Consider the following 25,292-nt stretch of genomic DNA (forward strand, 5'->3'; position numbering starts at 1 on the left):
ATTTTCTAGGAATTTAGACAATTCAGATCGGCTGCCTCCACTCTCTCACCTGACATCCCTATCTGCCTGAAGGGCCCACTTGAAATTCAAGTGGCAAGCCAGACTCGCAGGCTTGCAAATAGAAAATGCACTGTCATTCTTCTCCCTGGCTTTTCACATTCCAGTCCTCCCCACGGCCTGGCTGCCTGAGCGAGGGGACAGAGCACCGGCTGCCTGGCAGCTGTGTATCCTGGAAGAGACAGCACACACAGGAAAAAACACACAGAGCAAGCTATACTGCATGGCTGAAAAAAAAATCAAAGCCTTCCACTTTGGGTGGACAGGAGTAGCGACCTTTAAGCTGAAGCTCCTTCCTCGGGGAGGGTACTGAGTGCCCCACACTGCAGTCCCGTGTGACTACAGCTCAGTAACAAGGGCTGCCAGACTCCAGGAGATGGATGGATGGATGGACCTTAAATAGTCACTTCTTGTGTAGCCCAAGCTGTCCTGGAATAAAGCCATCAATGGTAGGATGACCTTGAACTTTAGATTCTCCTGGGTCCACCTCCTGAGTTCTGGGGCTTCTGCTGTATGCCACCACACCAGGCTTATGATATGGCAAGTCCAGAACTTGCTACATTCCCAGCCCCCACACACAAGTCCTGTTTTTGTTATTGTTTGTGTGTACTTGTATCTGTGTGCATGTTTATGCATGTGCACATGTGTGTATGTGTGTACAAGACTATGCCCATGCAAGTGAAGGCCAGAGGCCAAAGTCACCTGTCTTTCTCTATCATTGTCCACCTTGTCTCTTACTTGATCTGGCTCACCAATGGGCTAGACTGTCAGGCCAGAGAGCTCCGGGAGTTCTCTATCCCCACCCCATCTCCCAGTGATAGGGTTACAGACCAGAATACCATGCTTACCTTTCACCTCAATTCTGGACAGCAGAACTCAAGTCCTCACGTACGAGCAGCAAGAGCCTAACTAAGAACCAAACCATGTCCCCAGCCCTCTTTTAAATACCAACATTCAAAAATGTAACCCTAAGATGCTGTCATCTACCAAGTCATCTCTTAGGCAAAGTCTGTATAAAGGGGAGAGTTGGGGCTGATGCTGCATTTTAGAAATGAAGGTCCCACCAGGTAAGGGGTAGGCCCCAGAGGCAACACATAACATGTGAACCACATACAGCAGCTTCCAGCTGGTCTCTGCTGGTCTTTTTTCTGTGATTGCCCAGTATCGTATGCCCACTCTTGTTTGGCCATCAGCCTGGCTCATTACTTCACAGCAGCCTGGTCTAAATAGATAAAAATCTGCCTAGGAACTGTGGCAGAACTTGGATTAGTTCCAGGATTGGCTGGTTGGCTAAAAGTGGCTACAATTACTCCCAGAGACTGGGTTCCCTTGTTTCCTGGACACTAACAGCCAGAATTGGTGAATTGGGGTAGGGGGCGAGGTGTCAGATCATTTGATTTGGGGTCAGAGCAAAAATTTTGCCTTGATGTTACAGTATTCTGTTTTCTTTGAGTACATTTATTTGGGGCACCCAGAAAGGCAGGGCTCAAACCCTATGAACAGCCATCCTTTGAGGCTGTCTGCATAGTGACGAATAAAGCCAACGTTTTGCACTTACTAGACCATTGAGTCACACCCCAGCCCTTCTTCTTCTTTTTTCTGGTCTTCCTTTGCCACACCCTTTACATTCCTCAGGCTCATCCAATCATCCTGGCTCTGACTAACCACTTTGCCCAGGCTTCTTCTTGGATTTTGACTTGTTTCCTTCTAGGCTCTAATCTGTGATTAAAGAGCTCTAGATGTCCTGAGTTCTTACCCTTGGGCTTGGGTGGGTGGAAGAACTGCCCCATCCCACTTGGGGAGCGTGGAAATCTCTGATCATACTGCAGGCTGTTGGATGATTCTCAAACCGGAATCGAGCAGGCATGGCAGGTGCAGAGATATACCGGGAAACACCACACTTGAAAACAACTCTCCCCTCCTCCCAATCCCTGTGTGGAAGTACCTCACATTTTCAGGCCCTCCCCTAGACACAAGGTTCAACCTCCGAGGGTCCCAGATTGATCAGAGCAGTGTTTGCAGACAATCAACCTGTCCACTCTCTAGGGACCAGTGGGCAGGACTAACTATAATACATTAACTTCAGTTGTTTCTCTCATTTATTAGTGTCATGGAAGAGTGAAGACTGGATAGGGCAAAGGACTGGGAATAGTATGAGGTAGGAAGTCCAAGAAAGAGACTGACAGCTGCCCAGGAGGGCAAGCCTGGGCCAATGTCTCATTGCTCTTGAGCCCACTGCCTCCCCTTGGAGAGGGAAAAATTGGATGCATTCACCAGTCTTTGCCTTCCAAAGCTGATCCTGAAACCTGTGTTCCTCTGGGACCTCAGTGTCCACCCTTCCTGCCCTAGTCCCACCCTGCTGTCCCACACTTCACTACCAGCTTTCACTCCTGCTGCCTCCCTGCTTGGAAAGACCCCTTCAGCTCCTCTCCAAGCCTTAAAACACAGTTTACTGACCCAGCCTTCCCGGTAGCAGAAAGAACAAACTGCTGATAAAGACATGAGGTTTCTCAGAACCGATTCCAATGAGAATGTTGACGCTGTTGGACTATGTGCCCCTGCACACAGCACTAACCCTGTCTGAACTTGCCCATTAAATGCAAATTAGGGTCCACCTTGTGGCATTGTGTGTGCCTTATAGAACACTTAACCAAGAGTTAGCAAGCAGTTCATGGAAATAATTCATACATACAATTTTTACTATACATTGAGCACACTGTACTATTCATGATGCAGAAGTTAGAGTTTATTAGGAAGAAGGTATGCATGTTAATTTACATTATTCTCATAATGCTGTAAGAAGAATTCCATACCATCTCCTTCTTTTCATCTTATAGAAAAGGAAATTCCATATCTGTCTCCTGACCTGGGTCCTAAGGAATGAACCCCCGGACCTGAACACACCATGCAAAAAATTCTACCAAGTTATATCTCCAGCCTCATGTCACAGATTTTAATGAGTTTACCAAGGGTCCCAAAAGTCCCCAAAAAGAACCTTTTTTTTTTTTAATGGTTTTTTCTTGTTGGGGAACGAGGCAGAATACAGAGGAGACAGCAGAGAAAGACATCATGACTGCAGTAGCAGACAGACACTGAATCTGGAAAACCCGATAATAGCCCCATCTGGGGCTCCTCTAAGCTCCTCCTCTGGAGAAGGGAAACATTAGTAAAATCTAGATCTATCTCCATATCCACAGGCCTCACAAAATTAAGAAACCATCTTCCATCTAACTTCTTTTTTTTTTTGTTTTTTTTTTTTTGTTTGTTTGTTTGTTTGTTTTCGAGACAGGGTTTCTCTGTATAGCCCTGGCTATCCTGGAACTCATTTTGTAGACCAGGCTGGCCTCAAACTCAGAAATCCACCTGCCTCTGCCTCCCAAGTGCTGAGATTAAAAGCATGTGTCACCATGCTTGACTGTAGTTTTTATACTTTCCGAGACAAGAAAATGTCTAAGATCCTACAGATTGCAAGAGATTTTTATGCCCCCCCCCCAAATCCCCTTCCTTCAGGAAACTATCAAGGGGGAGAAAAAACAATTTAGTTTCTAAAATCTGAAAGCTTTGATTTCCCTAGGCAGGATCACTCCCTCTAGGCTGTGAGTAGAGCCTCACCTCTCTGGACTGTGAGATGGAGTGGGTAGTGCCTACTTTCCTGGGTGGAGCTGAGAACACAGTGTGAAATGTCTGAAGATAAAGCACTTGTGCACTAAAAGTCTGTCCAAAAATTTAAAAAAAAAAAAAAAAGAAGGGTTCTTCATCTGTAACCCTTTCCAACCTCAACCGTCCTACTGGGAAGTCTTTCTGTGCTGGCCAGACCTCAAACTTGTTGTGGAAAAAAACAGAGGCATTTATGGGGAACCGAAACCGCCCTCCTGGGCAGAATGTTCCCCCACACATTTGCTGTGGCACAAGGCTGCTACTCTGCAGGGAGCGTTCAGCCTCAGGAGGCCCCTGAAGCTGCCTGACGCCACAGGGTGATCCAGAGGCTGGTAAACAGCTCATGGTATTCCCAGCTCTGTGGCAAGCATTCATGCACAGAATTCTTTGTCCTCGTGAGCAAAGACAGAAAGCTGCTGTGTGCTGCAAAGCCCTAGGCCAGAGCCCCACTTTCAAAATCCCCAACCAGAGATCACACCAAAGCCAAAGCCAAGCATGCCACCAGCCTCCAGAGCGCACTTGCGAAATAAACTTGCCCAAACTTGGACTTCTCGCTTGAAAACTTAGATTTACTTGTTAATTCTGAAGGGAAAACATGGCAAGATTACAAGGAAGAAGTCTGGCAAGCTCCTACTTAATTGGCACTAGTACACTCACATGCCTTCAGAAGGATGAGCTAAAAGGCACCTAACATTTATTTCTATGAGTGTCCTACCTGAAAAGGTGTCACCTGATGTGATCATAAGGAACAGCATCAGACTCATCACACAAAGGGATATTGCTACAAAACAACTGGCTCCATACCCTTCAGAAGGATCAATGCCAGGCCAGCAAGAGGGGAGCAGGTTAAAGTACTTGCTGCCAAGCCTAAGGACATGAGTTCAATCCTCAAGACCAAAGGTCCCATGTTCCAAGGTTTGTCCTCTGACTTCCACACTTGAGCCATGTCTCCCACACGCAGACACACAGTCACTCACTCATACTCATACACTCATACACACATTAAATTTTTTTAAAAGGAAAAGATATTGCAGCTGCTGGGGCCGTTGTATACACTTGTAGTCATAGCTTTGGAAGGCTAAGGCAAAAGCATTGTGAGTTTGAGGTCAGCCTGAACTACAGAAGGACCTTCTGGCCAACCTGAGTTACATAGTGAGACCTTCCTGTAATCCCAGAATTGGAGAGGCTGAGGCAAGAGGATCAGCATTAGTGTGAGCCAATCATACACAGGGAGTTTTAGGGCAACCTAGGCAACAAGTATAAGACTCTGTGTTAGAGACAGTATTAAAAACAAAACAATCATGGAGAAGAGAACAAAATTCCAAGGGGGACTCAGAAGCCTAGCTGGGACAAAAAGGTCAGCTCTGTTAAGGAAACTACAGGGATGAGCAAGAAACTTATGAATGGATGATATGAATGATAGATCGAAGTAAGACTTACTAAATGTATTCATTATATTAGAGTTGCATAAGAAAGTGTCCGCACACAGTGAAGCACTTAGGGGTTAAAGTGCTGTGGCGTCTGTAGTGAGCTCTTGACCAATTCAACAAAAAATAATGGTGATTATAATATCTATATGGAGAAAGATTAAAGTAAGGGAGGAAAGTGTTAAGAATTGGAGAACACCCCTAAAGATGGTACACACCTTTGTTCCCAGCACTCAGGAAGCAGGCAGATCTGAGTTTGAGGCCAGCCTGGTCTACAGAGTGAGTTCCAGGACAGCCAGGGCTACACAAAGAAACCCTGTCCTCCAAAGAGGAAGAGGAGGAAGAGGGTGTGGAGTGAAGGAGGGAGGGGGAGGAGAACACGAGTATCATGTATATGTGTATCACCATATTATTCTTGCAATTTCTCTGAAGATTTTAATTTAAAGTGTGCATACTTTAAAAAGAATGAGAAAAGACAGAAGTGGTGTGCACACCTTTAATCCCAGAACCCAGGAGGCAGAAGCAGGTGGTTCTTTGAGAGTTTGAGGTCAGCCTGGTCTATATAATGAGTTTCAGGCTAGTCAAGGACACAAAGTGAGATCTGGGGATGGGGTAGGGGTGGAGGTAAGGGAAAGAGAGAAGATAAAAGGAAGGAAGGATGAAGGAAAGGACCAACACCTTTAGTTGCATGCTTAGCTGAGTCCCCTGGTTGTATTTCCTAACTTCACAGCTCAGATGGTACCCTGAAGTAGGATGTGTGCATTAGCCATGTGTGAGTCCCAGCGGAGGCTGTCCATTTTGGTCTGGGAAGCTGGAGACTCAGCTACACTTCAACACTGACATGTCTCAGAACATTTCAGACAATGTCACACAGGAAAAATAATTATTTACTCGGTGTTACTAAAATCACACCTTGCTTTTCACCCAAAATGGCCCATCCATACCACTCTTCAGCCTGCTTCCAAGGGCATCATGGACTATTGGATCTGGGAAGGACCTTAGAGACTCCAAATGCTCCCTTCACATTACCAGGAAGTAAATAGAGGTTCACAATGGACCCTAATGGACCCAACACAGGAGATTAACCCAGTGACTCCCAGGCCAGTACTCTTTTGCAGGCCCCAGGGACTCTGCAGTGTCTTCTAGTCCCTTTTGGCTCTGTGCAAAATTGAGAGAAAACTTTGTTTCCCTGAGGAAATTATCTTTCCTCTGTATGTGTCTGTGTGCATGCATCTGTCTGTCTGGATGGATGGATGGCGGTCTATCTGTAGGTCAGAAAACAAACTGCAGGAGTCAGTTATCTCCTTCCACCATTTGGATCTTGGAGATTAAACTCAGGTCATCGGGTTTTACAGCAATCACTTTTACCTACTGAGCCATTTCATGAGTCCAAATGATCATTTTTTTTTAATGTATACAGAGTTAAATAACTCTGTAGGCAACTACAACAGAGAAAGAACAAAAATATTGTTTCTGGAGATTTAGCACATTGGGTAGTGTCTGCCTAGCATATCAGAGGTTCTTACTGGGTTCAATCCCCAACACCTACTAAAGCAGAGAGGTAGCATACAGAATTCCAGCAGAGGAAGGAGAAGGACGATCGAGGTTATCCTCCAGCCCCTACTGCCTCCTTCCATGCTGCTCCTCCTGCTGAGAGGACCCCTGCAGGATAGAGACCTTCTGTTCTATAGTCACTGCCTCCAGCCTGAGCCTGATATAAGAACACCTGAAAGGTTCCTTGAGGTTTAATGGCCAGTTACTGCCCACCCATTCTACTCAAGATTCCCAACTCTCCCAGCCAATAAGTAATAACTGAAGGTCTTGGGAGTCTCATCATCTCCACTAGATGTGTCATTTCGCCCAACCCCACGCCCTTTTTCAGGATTCAAATCATTCCAGATTTCAGCATTCATTACAGTCATTTGTTCTGACACTGGGCCTTAGCATCTAGCCATGGTGCTCAATAAGTATTTACTGAATGAGTGAACACTTCAGTCTAACTCAAGCTAAACATAAATGAGTTGATGTACAATTGGACAGCTTGGACACTTCTGTCTAGGATATCTTCCCAATATCCTAGCGGTCAACTTCCCAACAATGTACATGGGTACTGGATGTGATGACTTACACGTGTGACCCCATCACTTAGGAAGATTGTCTCAAATTCAAGGCCAGCTCATACTACACTGGGAGTTCCAGGACAGCAATGAACACTTGGTTACAGTGTGTCTCAAAATATAAAATATCTGTCTCAAAAATACAAAAAGAAAAAAGAAAAAAGAGGATCCTTCTGCTTCCACCCCTATGTGCTGGGGTGGCAGCTGTGAACCACCACACTGGGTCTTATGAGTGTCTGGGAATTTAATCCAGGCTCTCATGCATATACCAGCCAAGCACTCTATGAACTGAATTACATCCTCAGCCTCACCCCTAACCCCCACTCCATTTTAAAGTCTTGCTCCCGCTAAAGGACAATTTGCTAATGTTCTATGGTGAATTATGACCACTGTTCACTCTCAATTGCTCAGTCATGATGCTGCCAGTCTCCTATCATAATCAAGAAGCAAAGACTTCCTTCTGGTACCTGTGCAGAGGTAATGCCTTAAAGTCACTAACAAAAGTAGCAATAGCATCGGGTGGGTCAAATCTGAACCATGAGGGCTGTGTGTGCAGCCTCCCTTGGCTTCATCCCTTCAACACAGAATACAAGAGCACGATATATCAGGGTTAATAAAGAGCTTTATTTGGCTTGTACATTCATGACTTTCATACATTCTCAATTAATTTGCCATTAAAGTGCCAGACATTTCCTTAATCATGATGACATTTGTTAAAAGAAATCGGAACTTTTCTCAGGACATAGCGGTCATGAATGAACACTTTTCTTATCAAACCCAAAATGTAAGCCCCTCATGTTGACCTGGTGGGTTGGACAATTTGCAAACAGATTCAAATCCCCTCTCACCTGGAGCACCAAACTAGGCTGGGACTAACACACCTGGGGATTAAAAAGTCATGCTACAGAGATTGAGAATCAACCACCCACTGGCTGCCACCCCTTCAGGGCTATGCCAGGGCTTCACAGGTCCAACCTTCAGAGCAATTAAGACCTCGCTCCCTCTGCCACCTTTTATCCCACCCTCCCTTACTCACAAAAGCCCCCAAAGTCATTACAATGAAAAAAGAGTGGGTTTCCATTACCCAGGTACTGAAGATGTTCAGTAAAAATAAGGAAGATAAACACAAAAGCTTGCTTAGTAAACACGAGCTCTCAGCGTTCAATGCAAAAAAAAAAAAAAAAAAAAAGAAAAAGGAAAAAGAAAAGAAAACAGAAACCAAAAAAACTGAAATCTTAAGGCAATACTGTTGACTTTGCACGTGGGCCAGATGAACTTAGAACTCTTTACCTAGCTGCAGAGTCCCAGGAGCCTACAGGCACTTGGTTTGTCGGCACTTGCCACTGGCAGGGGCAAGATCTTTGCATTATTGCTTAGGCTATTGGGGTGTTTCTCTTTGGAGTTTATATACAAACACACCCAAGGCTGATGTTTTATATATATATATATATGTACATGCATGAAGGCCCACTACTCTTTCTTTGTGGAAACTGACAGTTCTACCTCAGGAAGCTGGATACCAACCTTGGTCCCACTGTCATTGCTAGAGGAGGAAGACAGTCGGGACTTCTTCGAGGCCAAGGACACGCCACTCCCCTGTAACTTGCCTGCCTCATCATCACTCCCAGTAACCTCATAATGACCTTTGCTCTTTGATCCCAAGCCACCAAAGGTACCAAACTTCAGCTTTCCATGCTTGCCTTTAGCCTCTCCACCTGCAAACTCCAAAGTCCCAGTTGGCGTGGAAGGCGCTGAGAACTCCCTCTCGTCGCTGAAGGAGTTGGAGCGGTGTCGTGGCTTCTTACTTTTAAATAGGGAGAATTTGCCTTTGGGTGAAGATGCTTCGGCTTCCACTTCTCCTTCCAGGGAGCCCAAGCTGGCCTTTGAGCTCTTCAGGTCCCCTTTGGACCCAGAAACGGATGCTTCAGGTGAGCCAGTGACACCACCCTTTCCTTTAGATTTAGAAAAGATATGCTTGGGCATTTTGATTTTGGATTTTTTCAGTTTTACTTCAGACTCTTCCCACTTGCTTTCTCCAGCACCAGCCTGCACATTGGCCTCCACTTTAGGGAAATTGACATCCACTCCTACTTCTCTACCAGTGAGCTCGCGGCCAGAGAAGGTAAACTTAGGGATCTTCATCTTGGGGAATGTTACTTTTCCAGATTCACCTTCCAAGTGACATTGAGGCCCAGACACACTCAGCCCGGGACCCTGGAGTCCGATCTGGCCCCCTTTCACGTCTCCTTCTATCTTTGGTCCTGAGAAATGAAGGTTCCCAGCAAGTTTAGATGTATCCAAGTTTAGAGAAGAGGAGACTTGGGGTCCCTTCCACTCAACTCCAGAGCCTTTGACACTCATATGCCCTTCACCCAGGCTGATATCTGGGACACCGATGCCCCCTGAAACATCTACACCTCCTTTGACTTTGGGGCCCTTCAAGCTGACACCAAAATCTGACTCCGGAGACGCCACATTAAAGGAAGGCCCCTTGATGCCGACATCAGGAACAGCCCCATGGAGACCTATTCCTGAACCTTTCAGATCTCCTTTAATTTCGGGACCAGAAATCTGCCCTGATGAGAGTTTCACATCACACCCAGAAGCCTTAATTCCAGGCATTTGGAGGTTTCCTTCTGGGCCTTGAATGCTGATGCCTGGAAGAGCTGCCCCAATCGCTGGGCCTTTCAATTCACCCGCAGCCCCGAGGCTCCCCTTCACTTTTGGTCCTTCCGAGTTAAAGTCCATGCTTGGTGCTGAGATCTGAGGCCCTTTCAGATTCACATCCATCCCTGATCCCTTTAGTTCTCCACAAACTTGTGGCCCCTTGATGTTAATGTCCAAGTCGGATCCCGGAGCGGAGATGCCAAACTGAGGCAGTTTCATGTGGGGAAGTTTGACACCACCTTCTGAAGCCTCCAAGCTAACATCAGGAGTAGCCACAGATATTTTAGGACATTTGATGTCTCCAGACACTGCCAGATCTCCCTGTAGACTTGGTCCCTTCAGTGTGACATCTGGTGCCCCAACACTGAGTGCTGTTGTGGCATCAATCCCTGACATTTTCACACCATCTGCTCCTATATGTACTTTTCCACCAACGCCTTTGAGGTCAAGACCTGGGGCGTGCAGTTTCATGCTGGGACTGGAGGCACCCAGGTCTCCCTTCAAACTTGGTCCTTTCAAGTTCAGGTCAAGATCAGGCCCAGACACTTTTGGCATAGAGAGGTCCACCGAAGGCAAGTCTACTCCTGGGCCTTTTAGAGACAGATGAGGCCCTTCAAGCTTCATATCTGATGTGCTCAACCCTCCTTCAAGAGAGGGCATCTGAGCGCCGATCTCAGTGCTCCCACCTTCCATTTTCACACCTGGCGCACTGATCTTGGGCAAGGAAAACTTAGGGAACTTGATTTTCCCTTCTGGACCTTGTAGATCTATATCAGGTCCTTCCAGCCCCACACTGGGAACATCACCCTTTATCTTTGGTCCTTTCAAATTAACATTCACATCAGGTATGGAGACTTGAGGAGCAGAAACACTAAAAGAGGGTGCTTTGATTTTAGCTTCAGGGCCTTCGATGTTGATGTCAGGTGTGTCCAAGTTTGCCTGCACCTTGGGACCTTTCAAGTTGCCCTCTATCTTTGGCCCTGAGGCTTCCACGCCTGGCACCTTGAACTTGGGAGCCTTCATATGAATATCAGGAGCTTCCACATTAATCCCTGGTGAAGAAATATCCACATCGGGTACCTTGATTTCACCCTCCAGCTTGGGGCTAGGTAGGGGAGCCTCTGCTTTAAATTTAGGTGACTTAATGTCAAATTCTACATCTGGAAAGTACATTTTTCCAAACATAGTTTTCTTGACTTTGGGAGATTTTACTTCAGCTTTGAGTGCAGCATCAGGCCCTGTAACACTAACATCTACATCAGGAGCTTTGAGACTGGTATCAATCTCACCTCCAGGAATATTCAAATCAAATCCCTGTTTTTTGGCTTTAACTTTAGGACCACTCATGTGAATTTTAGGCATTTTAAACTTGCTTTTCTTGCTCTTGCCACCAATGTTTATTTCAGGAGAATCAACATTCAGCTCTGCTTCAGGGACTGTCATATCAACTGTGGGGGTCTTGATGTCAGTTTTTGGGCTTTTTGCACCAAATCCAAACTTGGGTTTCTTAAACTTCGGAACTTTAACATCCGGTCCCTCGATATTAATATCTGGGCTTTCCATGTGGACATCTAAGCTTGGAGTTTCTAAATCAACTTTAGGCCCCTTGAGGTCTACCTCACCACCTCCTAACTTAGGCACAGAAATTCCAACTTTTGGTGTCTTAAGGTGCACATTAGCATCGGGCCCAGTTATTTTAGGAACAGATACCTCCAGCGATGGCATCTTCAAGTTAGGCCCACTAAGTTTAGCATCAGGGCCTTCAAAATCCAGACCTGGACCTTTCAGGTCTAACTCCGGTCCTTTAAGAGTACCTTCAATCTTAGGGACAGTCCCATCAAAGGCTCCTTTTACTTTGGGTCCTTTTAACTCCAGATCAACATCAGGCATAGAGATCTTGGGAGCCTTGATGTTAATCTCAGGCATCCTGAATTTGGGGCCTTTTACTTTCATATCTGGACCCTCAACATTCACATCAGGAACATCAATGTCCACCTTGGGTCCTGAGACATCAAGGTCAGCCTTGGGCAGGCTCACATCCACTTCTGGGCCCTCTGCTTTGAAGCCAGGCATACTGAACTTGGGCATTTTCACCTTGGGCATCTTCAGGTGCCAGTCTGGGCCATGAACATCCACATCTGGTACATCAATGTCCACTTTGGGGCCTTTGATGTCAACTTCAGGAACTTTAATCTCACCTTCCACTTTGGGCAGAGACACGTCCACATCACCCTTCACTTTGGGACCTTTCAGGTTTAAGTCAATGTCAGGCATGGAGATCTTGGGGGCCTTGATGTTCATCTCAGGCATCTTGAACTTGGGCCCCTTCAGCTTTGCATCTGGCCCTTCAATGTTCACATCAGGAACATCAATGTCCACCTTGGGTCCTGAGACATCAAGGTCAGCCTTGGGCAGGTTCACATCCACTTCTGGGCCCTCTGCTTTGAAGCCAGGCATGCTGAACTTGGGCATTTTCACCTTGGGCATCTTCAGGTGCCAGTCTGGGCCATGAACATCCACATCTGGAACATCAATGTCCACTTTGGGACCTTTGATATCAACTTCAGGTCCTTTGAGGTCTCCTTCCACTTTAGGTAGAGAAACATCTACATCACCCTTCAACTTTGGCCCTTTCAGGTTCAGGTCAACTTCTGGCATTGAAATCTTGGGTGCCTTGAGGTGTAGATCAGGCATTTTAAATTTAGGGCCCTTCAGTTTCCCTTCTGGACCATGAATGTCAATATCAGGAGTGTCAATGTCCAGTTTAGGGCCTTTGATATCCACTTTGGGACCTTTCAAGTCCCCTTCTGGTTTAGGAATAGAAATGTCCAAATCTCCTTTTATCTTAGGCCCTTTCACGTTCAAATCAATGTCACTCATTGAGATTTGTGGAGTTTTGAAATGGACATCTGGCACCTTAAATTTGGGGCCTTTGAGTTTTCCTTCAGGACCCTCAATGTCTATTTCTGGCCCTTTAAGATCACCTTCAACATTAGGGAGTGCAAGGTCCACATCTCCCTTAATTTTAGGCCCTTTTAGACTTAAGTCAAAGTCAGGTATGGAGATCTTGGGAGCTTTGATATGCATGTCTGGCATTTTAAATTTGGGTCCTTTTAATTTTCCTTCTGGAACTTCAATATTGACATCAGGAGTGTCAATATCCACAGTGGGGCACTTTATATCAATACCAGGACCCTTTAATTCACCTTCCATTTTAGGCAAGGAAGCATCCACATCACCCTTCACTTTGGGACCTTTCAGATGCAAATCAAAGTCAGGCATAGAGATCTTGGGGGCTTTTATGTTCATCTCAGGCATCTTGAACTTGGGGCCCTTCAGTTTTGCATCTGGTCCTTCAATGTTCACATCAGGAACATCAATGTCCACCTTGGGTCCTGAGACATCAAGGTCAGCCTTGGGCAGGCTCACATCCACTTCTGGGCCCTCTGCTTTGAAGCCAGGCATGCTGAACTTAGGCATTTTCATCTTGGGCATCTTCAGGTGCCAATCTGGGCCATGAACATCCACATCTGGGGCATTGATGTCCACTTTGGGACCTTGGATATCAACCTCAGGGCCTTTGAGGTCTCCTTCCACTTTAGGTAGAGAAACATCTACATCACCCTTCAACTTTGGCCCTTTCAGGTTCAGGTCAACTTCTGGCATTGAAATCTTGGGTGCCTTAAGGTGGAGATCGGGCATTTTAAATTTAGGGCCCTTCAGTTTCCCTTCTGGTCCTTCAATATTAACATTAGGGCCTTCAATGTCCACCTTGGGCCCTGAAACATCAATGTCAGCCTTGGGCAGGCTCACATCGACTTCTGGGCCCTCTGCTTTGAAGCCAGGCATGCTGAACTTAGGCATTTTCATCTTGGGCATCTTCAGGTGCCAATCAGGACCATGTACATCAACATCCGGGGCACTGATGTCCACTTTGGGACCTTTGATGTCAACCTCTGGGCCTTTGAGATCACCTTCCACTTTAGGCAGGGAAACACCTACATCACCCTTCACTTTGGGACCCTTAAGATGTAAATCTGGCATGGAGATCTTGGGAGCCTTGATGTTCATCTCAGGCATCTTGAACTTAGGACCCTTCAGCTTTGCATCTGGCCCTTCGATATTCACATCGGGAACATCAATGTCCACCTTGGGTCCTGAAACATCAAGGTCAGCCTTGGGCAGGCTCACATCCACTTCTGGGCCCTCTGCTTTGAAGCCAGGCATGCTGAACTTGGGCATTTTCACCTTGGGCATCTTCAGGTGCCAGTCTGGGCCATGAACATCCACATCTGGAACATCAATGTCCACTTTGGGGCCTTTAATGTCAACTTCAGGAACTTTAATCTCACCTTCCACTTTGGGCAGAGACACGTCCACATCACCCTTCACTTTGGGGCCTTTCAGGTTTAAGTCAATGTCAGGCATGGAGATCTTGGGGGCCTTGATGTTCATCTCAGGCATCTTGAACTTGGGGCCCTTCAGTTTTGCATCTGGCCCTTCAATGTTCACATCAGGAACATCAATGTCCACCTTGGGTCCTGAGACATCAAGGTCAGCCTTGGGCAGGTTCACATCCACTTCTGGGCCCTCTGCTTTGAAGCCAGGCATGCTGAACTTGGGCATTTTCATCTTGGGCATCTTCAGGTGCCAGTCTGGGCCCTGCACGTCCATATCTGGAGCACTGATGTCCATTTTGGGACCTTTGATGTCAACCTCTGGGCCTTTGATGTCAGCATCTACTTTGGGCAAAGAAACATCTACATCACCCTTCACTTTTGGTCCTTTAAGATGCAAATCAAAGTCAGGCATGGAGATCTTGGGAGCCTTGATGTTCATCTCAGGCATCTTGAACTTGGGCCCCTTCAGCTTTGCATCTGGCCCTTCAATATTCACATCAGGAACATCAATGTCCACCTTGGGTCCTGAGACATCAAGGTCAGCCTTGGGCAGATTTACATCCACTTCAGGGCCCTCTCCTTTGAAGCCAGGCATGCTGAACTTGGGCATTTTTATTTTGGGCATCTTCAGGTGCCAGTCTGGGCCATGAACATCCACATCTGGTACATCAATGTCCACTTTGGGGCCTTTGATGTCAACTTCAGGAACTTTAATCTCACCTTCCACTTTGGGCAGAGACACGTCCACATCACCCTTCACTTTGGGGCCTTTCAGGTTTAAGTCAATGTCAGGCATGGAGATCTTGGGGGCCTTGATGTTCATCTCAGGCATCTTGAACTTGGGCCCCTTCAGTTTTGCATCTGGCCCTTCAATATTCACATCAGGAACATCAATGTCCACCTTGGGTCCTGAGACATCAAGGTCAGCCTTGGGCAGGTTCACATCCACTTCTGGGCCCTCTGCTTTGAAGCCAGGCATGCTGAACTTGGGCATTTTCACCTTGGGCATCTTCAGGTGCCAGTCTGGGCCATGAACATCCACATCTGGAACATCAATGTCCACTTTGGGGCCTTTGATGTCAACTTCAGGAACTTTAATCTCACCTTCCACTTTGGGCAGAGACACGTCCACATCACCCTTCACTTTGGGGCCTTTCAGGTTTAAGTCAATATCAGGCATGGTGATCTTGGGGGCTTTGATGTTCATCTCAGGCATCTTAAATTTGGGGCCTTTTAAGCTTCCCTCCGGACATTCTACATTGAGTTCTGGGCCCTCAATATTCATACTGGGACCTTCTATATTAATGTCTCCTTTTGGTAAATCCACAGCCACATCAGGCCCTTCTGCTTTTATGCCAGACACACCAAACTTGGGCATTTTCATCTTGGGCATTTTTAGATTCCATTCTGGTCCATGAACATCCACATCTGGTGCATTAAGTTGAACATCTGGTGCTTTAATGTCCACTTTGGGACCTTTGAAGTCTCCTTCTAAATTTGGGCCTGCTGCATCTAAGTCTCCTTTGACTTTAGGACCTTTCAAGTTTAGCTCCACATCGGGCATTGAGACTTTGGGAGATGAAATGCTCAGAAAGGGCATTTTAAACTTGGATCCTTTCACTTTACCTTGGACTTCAACTTCTGGAGCATTAATATCAACTTTTGGAGCTGTTATATCAACATCTGGCTTTTTGAGTTTGACATCCACTTCAGGTGTTTGAACTTTGGACCCAGAAAAATTAAATTTAGGAAGCTTAAAACGAGATTTCTTTGCTTTCCCATCAATATTGACCTTAGGAGCAGAAATGTCCACTTCTGGGCCCTTCAAATCCACCCTGGGAGCGTTAATGTCACCCTCCAGTTTGGGTCCAGAGATATCAACATCTCCCTTGACCTTTGAGCCCTTTAAATTCAAGTCAATTTCTGGCATAGAGATCTTGGGCATGCTTACATGCATGTCAGGCATTTTTAGTTTAGGACCCTTTAATTTTCCTTCAGGACCATGAATATCAATATCTGGAGCATTTACATCTAATTTGGGGCCCTTTATATCAAGAGAAGGGCCTTTCAAATCACCCTCTATATTTGGAATGGAAACATCCACATCTCCTTTCACATTGGGGCCTTTAAGATTAAGATTCAAATCTGGCATGGAGATCTTAGGAGCCTTGATGTTCACCTCTGGCATCTTGAACTTGGGGCCCTTCAGTTTTGCATCTGGCCCTTCAATATTCACATCAGGAACATCAATGTCCACCTTGGGTCCGGAGACATCAAGGTCAGCCTTGGGCAGATTTACATCCACTTCAGGGCCTTCTCCTTTGAAGCCAGGCATGCTGAACTTGGGCATTTTCACCTTGGGCATCTTCAGGTGCCAGTCTGGGCCATGAACATCCACATCTGGAACATCAATGTCCACTTTGGGGCCTTTGATGTCAACTTCAGGAACTTTAATCTCACCTTCCACTTTGGGCAGAGACACGTCCACATCACCCTTCACTTTGGGGCCTTTCAGGTTTAAGTCAATGTCAGGCATGGAGATCTTGGGGGCCTTGATGTTCATCTCAGGCATCTTGAACTTGGGGCCCTTCAGTTTTGCATCTGGCCCTTCAATGTTCACATCAGGAACATCAATGTCCACCTTGGGTCCTGAGACATCAAGGTCAGCCTTGGGCAGGTTCACATCCACTTCTGGGCCCTCTGCTTTGAAGCCAGGCATGCTGAACTTGGGCATTTTCATCTTGGGCATCTTCAGGTGCCAGTCTGGACCCTGCACGTCCACATCTGGAGCACTGATATCCATTTTGGGACCTTTGATGTCAACTTCTGGGCCTTTGAGGTCACCTTCCACTTTGGGCAGGGAAACATCAACATCACCCTTCACTTTGGGACCCTTAAGATGTAAATCTGGCATGGAGATCTTGGGAGCCTTGATGTTCATCTCAGGCATCTTGAACTTAGGACCCTTCAGCTTTGCATCTGGCCCTTCAATGTTCACATCAGGAACATCAATGTCCACCTTGGGTCCTGAGACATCAAGGTCAGCCTTGGGCAGATTTACATCCACTTCAGGGCCCTCTCCTTTGAAGCCAGGCATGCTGAACTTGGGCATTTTTATTTTGGGCATCTTCAGGTGCCAGTCTGGGCCATGAACATCCACATCTGGTACATCAATGTCCACTTTGGGGCCTTTGATGTCAACTTCAGGAACTTTAATCTCACCTTCCACTTTGGGCAGAGACACGTCCACATCACCCTTCACTTTGGGGCCTTTCAGGTTTAAGTCAATGTCAGGCATGGAGATCTTGGGGGCCTTGATGTTCATCTCAGGCATCTTGAACTTGGGCCCCTTCAGCTTTGCATCTGGCCCTTCAATGTTCACATCAGGAACATCAATGTCCACCTTGGGTCCTGAGACATCAAGGTCAGCCTTGGGCAGGCTCACATCTACTTCTGGGCCCTCTGCTTTGAAGCCAGGCATGCTGAACTTGGGCATTTTCATCTTGGGCATCTTCAGGTGCCAGTCTGGGCCCTGCACATCCATATCTGGAGCACTGATATCCATTTTGGGACCTTTGATGTCAACCTCTGGGCCTTTGATGTCACCCTCTACTTTGGGCAGAGAAATATCTACATCACCCTTCACTTTAGGACCCTTAAGATGCAAATCAAAGTCAGGCATGGAGATCTTGGGAGCCTTGATGTTCATCTCAGGCATTTTGAACTTTGGTCCTTTCAATTTGCCCTCTGGTCCTTCAATCTCAATGTCTGGCCCGCTCATGTCCACATTTGGCCCTTTGAGGTCTCCTTCCAATTTGGGAACATCTACATCCACCTCCCCCTTTATCTTTGGACTCTTTAAGTGAAGATCAATGTCTGGCATGGAGATTTTGGGAGTTTTGAAGTGCATGTCTGGCATCTTGAACTTGGGGCTTTTCCATTTACCTTCTGGTCCTTCAACAGCAACTTCTGGTATGTTGGCATCCAATTTGGGGCCCTTGAGATCCAGTTCTGTACCCTTTAATTCTCCTTCAATCTTTGGGACTGAAACATCAATATCTCCTTTGATTTTAGGACCCTTTAAGTTGAAATCAACATCAGGCATGGAGATCTTGGGGGTCTTGAAGTGCATGTCAGGCATCTTAAATTTGGGGCCCTTCAGCTTCCCTTCTGGCCCTTCAATGTTCACATCTGGAACATCAATGTCCACCTTGGGTCCTGAGACATCAAGGTCAGCCTTGGGCAAGTTCACGTCCACTTCTGGGCCCTCTGCTTTGAAGCCAGGCATGCTGAACTTGGGCATTTTCATCTTGGGCATCTTCAGGTGCCAGTCTGGGCCACGCACATCCACATCTGGGGCATTGATGTCCACTTTGGGGCCTTTGATGTCCACATCTGGCACTTTCATCTCACCTTCTATCTTAGGCACTGTCACATCCATGTCCCCCTTGATTTTGGGGCCTTTCAGATGCAAGTCCACATCAGGCATGGAGATCTTAGGAGCCTTGAAGTGCATGTCAGGCATCTTGAACTTGGGGCCTTTCAACTTTGCATCAGGACATTCCAGATCAACATCAGGCACTTCCACATCCACACTTGGGCCTTTTAATTCTCCCTCTAATTTTGGCACTGTCACATCCATGTCTCCCTTGATTTTGGGGCCTTTCAGATGCAAGTCCACATCAGGCATGGAGATCTTAGGAGCCTTGAAGTGCATGTCAGGCATCTTGAACTTGGGGCCTTTCAACTTTGCATCAGGACATTCCAGATCAACATCAGGCACTTCCACATCTACACTTGGGCCTTTTAATTCTCCCTCTAATTTTGGCACTGTCACATCCATGTCTCCCTTGACTTTGGGGCCTTTCAGATGCAAGTCCACATCAGGCATGGAGATCTTAGGAGCCTTGAAGTGCATGTCAGGCATCTTGAACTTGGGGCCTTTCAACTTTGCATCAGGACATTCCAGATCAACATCAGGCACTTCCACATCCACACTTGGGCCTTTTAATTCTCCCTCTAATTTTGGCACTGTCACATCCATGTCTCCCTTGACTTTGGGGCCTTTCAGATGCAAGTCCACATCAGGCATGGAGATCTTAGGAGCCTTGAAGTGCATGTCAGGCATCTTGAACTTGGGGCCTTTCAACTTTGCATCAGGACATTCCAGATCAACATCAGGTACTTTCACATCCACATTGGGTCCTCTGATGTCAACTTGGGGGCCTCTGAGATCAGCTTCCATTTCTGGCATAGAAGCATCTATCTCTCCTTTCAGTTTGGGCCCCTTAAAATTCAAGTCCACATCAGGCATAGAGATCTTGGCGGCCTTGATATTCAACTTAGGCATCTTAAATTTAGAGCCTTTCAGTTTTCCTTCTGGACCCTCAATATCTAAGTCAGGAACATCAATGTCCACCTTTGGTCCTGAGACATCAATGTCAGCCTTGGGCAGGTTCACATCCACTTCAGGGCCCTCTCCTTTGAAGCCAGGCATGCTGAACTTGGGCATTTTCACCTTGGGCATCTTCAGGTGCCAGTCTGGGCCACGCACATCCACATCTGGAACATCAATGTCCACTTTGGGGCCTTTGATGTCAACTTCAGGAACTTTAATCTCACCTTCCACTTTGGGCAGAGACACATCCACATCACCCTTCACTTTGGGGCCTTTCAGATGTAAATCTACATCAGGCATGGAGATCTTAGGAGCCTTGAAGTGCATGTCAGGCATCTTAAACTTGGGACCCTTCAGCTTCCCTTCTGGACATTCAATATCAATATCACCAACATCCACATCAACTTCAGGACCCTTCAATTCTCCCTCTACTTTTGGAAGAGAAACATCTACACCACTTTTCAGTTTAGGTCCTTTCAAATTAAGCCCAACATCAGGCATAGAGATTTTGTGTGTCTGTATATTCATGCTTGGCATCTTGAACTTGGGACCCTTTAGTTTCCCTTCTGGCCCTTCAATATTCACATCTGGAACATCAATGTCCATTTTGGGTCCTGAGACATCAATATTGGCCTTTTGAAGATTCACATCTACTTCTGCACCCTCTCCTTTGAAGCCAGGCATGCTGAACTTAGGCATTTTGACCTTGGGCATCTTCAATTGCCAGTCTGGGCCATGAACTTCCACATCTGGTGCCTCTACTTTAGGACCTTTGATGTCAACAGCAGGAGCTTTTATTTCTCCTCCCACTTTTGGAACTGAGACATCACAATCTGCTTTTACCTTAGGGCCTTTCAAATTTAAGCTAACATCTGGCATGGATATCTTCTGAGGCTTTATGTTCATTTCTGGCATCTTAAATTTTGGACCTTTTAGTTTTGTATCTGGACCTTCAATATTTACATCTGGAACATCGATGTCTACCTTGGGTCCTGAAACATCAAGGTTGGCCTTGGGGATGTCTACTTCAGGGCCTTCTCCTTTGAAGCCAGGCATGCTGAACTTGGGCATTTTCATCTTGGGCATCTTCAGGTGCCAGTCTGGGCCATGAACCTCAACATCTGGAGCATCGATGCCAACTTTGGGCCCTTTAATGTCCACATCTGGCACTTTTACTCCACCTTCTACCTCAGGCAATGATGCATCCACATCTGCTTTTCCTTTGGGCCCTTTAATATTCAAGTCCACATCAGGCATGGAGATCTTGGGGGCCTTGAAGTGCATGTCAGGCATCTTAAACTTAGGGCCCTTCAGCTTCCCTTCTGGTCCCTCGATGCTCACATCTGGGGCCTCAATATCAACTTTGGGCCCTGAGACATCAATGTCAGCCTTGGGCAGGTTTACATCCACTTCTGGGCCCTCTGCTTTGAAGCCAGGCATGCTGAACTTAGGCATTTTCATCTTGGGCATCTTCAGGTGCCAGTCTGGGCCCTGAACGTCCACATCTGGAGCATTGATATCCACTTTGGGACCTTTGATGTCAACCTCTGGGCCTTTGAGGTCACCTTCCACTTTAGGCAGGGAAACATCTACATCACCCTTCACTTTGGGACCCTTAAGATGTAAATCTGGCATGGAGATCTTGGGAGCCTTGATGTTCATCTCAGGCATCTTGAACTTAGGACCCTTCAGCTTTGCATCTGGCCCTTCAATATTCACATCAGGAGCATCAATGTTCACATTAGGTCCTGAGACATCAATGTCAGCCTTGGGCAGATTTACATCCACTTCAGGGCCCTCTGCTTTGAAGCCAGGCATGCTGAACTTAGGCATTTTCATCTTGGGCATCTTCAGGTGCCAGTCTGGGCCCTGTACATCCACATCTGGGGCACTGATGTCCACTTTAGGGCCTTTGATATCCACATCTGGCACTTTCATTTCACCTTCTATCTTGGGCACTGTCACATCCATGTCCCCCTTCACTTTGGGGCCTTTCATGTTTAAGTCCACATCAGGCATGGAGATCTTGGGGGCCTTGAAGTGCATGTCAGGCATCTTAAACTTGGGGCCCTTCAGCTTTCCTTCTGGGCTCTCAAGGCTCACATCTGAGGTTTCAATGTCAAGTTTAGGTCCTGAGACATCAATAGTAGCCTTAGGCAGGCTCACATCCACATCTGGACCCTCACCTTTGAGAGTAGGCATACTGAACTTGGGCATTTTCATCTTTGGCATCTTCAGGCTCCATTCTGGGCCTTGCACATCCACTTCTGGTGCTTTAATATCTACATTTGGACCTTTAATGTCCACATCTGGAGCTTTCATCTCTCCCTCTATTTTTGGTGCAGACATGTCTAGATTTCCTTTCATTTTGGGTCCTTTGAGATCCAGGTCCACATCTGGTAAAGACATCTTTGGAGCTTTGAAGTGCATCTCAGGCATCTTAAATTTGGGGCCTTTCAACTTCCCTTCTGGTCCCTCAAGGTTCAGATCTGGAGCACTAATATCTAGCTTTGGTACAGAAATGTCCACATCAGCTTTGGGCATGTTCACATCCAACTCTGGGCCTTCTCCTTTGAGACTAGGCATGCTGAATTTGGGCATTTTAATCTTTGGCATTTTCAAGTTCCAATCGGGACCATGAACATCAACATCTGGAACACTGACATCTACTTTGGGGCCTTTCAAGTCTCCTTCCAGCTTTGGCATTGTGACATCATATTCTCCTTTTACTTTGGGACCTTTCATATGCAAATCCACATCAGGCATGGATATCTTTGGGGCCTTGATGTTCATCTCAGGCATCTTCAGCTTAGGACCCTTCAGCTTTCCTTCAGGTCCTTCAATGTTCACATCTGGAACTTTGACATCCACCTTGGGTCCTGAGACATCAATGTCAGACTTCGGGAGATTCACCTCCATTTCTGGGCTCTCTGCCTTGAAGCCTGGCATGCCAAACTTGGGCATTTTTATCTTGGGCATCTTCATATGCATTTCAGGACCTTGAACATCCACATTTGGAACATCAATGTCCAGTTTAGCACTTTTAAGTTCAACATCAGGAACTTTAATCTCACCTTCTGCCCTTGGCACTGTGACATCATATTCTCCCTTTACATTGGGGCCTTTTAAGTGTAAGTCCACATCTGGCATGGAGATCTTTGGAGCTCTGATATTCATTTCAGGCATTTTAAACTTATGCCCTTTCAACTTCCCTTCTGATCCTTCAATGCTTACATCTGGAGCACTGACTTCCACCTTAGTCCCAGAAATGTCAAGGTCAGCCTTGGGCAGGTTCACATTCACTTCTGGGCCCTCTGCTTTGAACCCTGGCACACTGAATTTGGGCATTTTCATCTTGGGAATCTTCAGGTCTGGGCCATGAACATCCACTTGTGGGGTGTCAATGTCCACTTTGGAGCCTTTCAGTTCCCCCTCAAGCTTTGGTGGTGTTACTTCATACTCTCCCTTCACCTTTGGCCCTTTGATATGCAGATCCACATCAGGCATAGAAATCTTTGGAGACTTGACACTTACTTCAGGAAGATTAATGTCAGAGCCTTTAAGTTTGCCACCCAGACCTTCCATGTTGACGTTTGGAGCGTCTACATTGACCTTAGGCCCTGAAATACTAATATCTCCTTTGGGCAGAGTAACATTTACATCTGGGCCTTCTCCTTTGACTCCTGGGACACTGAACTTGGGCATCTTCAAGTTCCATTCTGGACCATGGACTTCCACATCTGGAGCACTGATGTCCATTTTGGGGCCTTTGACATCAACTTCAGGACCTTTGGCTTTTCCTTCTACATTGGGGAGAATGACATCTACACCCCCTTTCCCTTTAGGTGCAGCTACATTTAAGTCTACATCTGCCATAGAAATCCTACAGGACCCTATTTTTCCAGAAGGGCTGCTGATCTTGGGACCTGTCAAGGTCCCCTCTAAGTTTGGTGTCTCTATGTCCACTCTGGAGCCTTTAACTGCCATCTGAGGGCCTTTAACATCACCTTTCACCTCAGGAGCAGATGTCTTCACATTTCCTTTCAGTTTACAGGACCCCAGGCTCAGATCCACATCCTGCATGGAGATTTTAGGTTTCTGGACGATCATTTCAGGAGTCTTGACTTTAGCACCCTTCATCTTCCCTTCGAGCTCACCAGTAGCAATCTCAGGCAGATTGACATCCCCAGAGACCCCAGGAAGGGTCACTTCACCTGTGGGCAGTGCCACATCAAGACCAATCCCCTCTCCCTTTGAACCTGATGCAGAGAACTTAGGGACTTTCATCTTGGGCATATTCAGTTTGCCCCCTAGCCCATGAACATCAACATCAGGGGTTCCGATTTCCACACTAGGACCAGTGATGCTGCCCTCAATTTTGGAAGCACAGGCATCCATTCCTATGTTCCCTTGAAGCTTGGTACCTTTCAGGCCTAAGTCACCTTCAAGTGATGGCCCAGTGATCTGGGGACCCTTCAGTTTCCCCTCAAGCCCCTCAATATTGACAGAGGAGGGAGTTACTTCCAGGTGAGGAGCCTGGATGTTTCCCCCAATAGCCAAGCCTGGCTTGTCACCCTTGTGTCCCACAGAGAATTCAGGTGCAGAAACATTCAGCCCTACCTCTGGAATCTGGCCACCCAGGCCTGCGGAGACACCAAATTTTGGCACCTTCATGGTAGGAATTTTAATTTTCCCAATATCACCACTCTGGAGGGATGGGCCCTGTACCTCTACTGAGCCAGCCCCAAGAGAAGACGAAACGTCCACTCCTGGAACTTGGATCCCTCCTTTGCCACCCAAGTCCAAGCCTTTTGCTTTGACATTGACATCTAGGCTTCCCACCTTTGCCCCAGGCACAGTGACCTGGAATTTTGAGTGGCCGGCACCTTCAAGCTCTGGTCCTGAAGCAGAAATGGCACCTGCCCGGATATCCACAGCAGAGCCTGTGGTTGGAGAGGCTGGCCCGGATCCCGATGGCAGTCGGATCACCGTTTTCCCTGGCTGGGTTTCCACATCTGTGTTGGAGATTTCAGTCACTTCATGCCTTGGTATCTTGATCATGAACTCAGGGCTGCTGATGTCAATGTCCTTCACTCCTTCCCGACCGGTCACATCCACAGTGTAGGCTGTAACCCTTCTAGTCACTGTGATGGTGCGGCTCTGGGTCTCCCCAAGGTCCCCTTCTACTCCATCCTCCGACCTCAGGCGTGGCTTGATCTTCGTGGTGTAGATGCGCTGGTAGTCCTCATCATCCCCGCTCTGCAGAAAGACATGCCCGGCAGAGGTTGCAGCAAAGCCTGCCTGAATCAGCAGATGCCTGGCTGCAGTCCAGCCAACAACAGGGTTGCCTGGTTCCCAAAGGTGCTCAGACCATAACAGAGGTCTAGAGAGCCTCCTGGGGCAGAACACAGGGCACTGAAGAAAGGGGTTGACAGTCATATCATAAGAGGAAAATAGAAACTATTTGGAAGAAAATTCTTGTAAGCAAAAGTCTTGGCTGCCCAGGAAAGGCTCTACCACCCAGTGATAGTTCAAAGAAACCTGTTCCAGGGACCCATCCCAATCAGGC

General features: G+C 46.9%; 1 protein-coding gene across 1 annotated transcript in view; it reads right to left on the reverse strand.

Moving 5' to 3' along the window:
- Positions 1-7,844: 7,844 nt before the first annotated feature.
- The window catches only part of Ahnak (AHNAK nucleoprotein), a 29,735-nt gene continuing 12,287 nt past the window's right edge, over positions 7,845-25,292 (reverse strand). Inside the window, exon 5 of the mRNA XM_085833990.1 lies at positions 7,845-24,982. Coding sequence (XP_085690116.1) covers positions 8,729-24,982 — 16,254 coding nt within the window. The 3' untranslated portion in view covers positions 7,845-8,728. The remainder of the gene's footprint in view (positions 24,983-25,292) is intronic.

This window comes from Mus caroli, unplaced genomic scaffold (assembly GCF_978045245.1).
Source record: "Mus caroli unplaced genomic scaffold, Mus_caroli_1 scaffold_20, whole genome shotgun sequence".
NCBI classification, from domain to species: domain Eukaryota; kingdom Metazoa; phylum Chordata; class Mammalia; order Rodentia; family Muridae; genus Mus; species Mus caroli.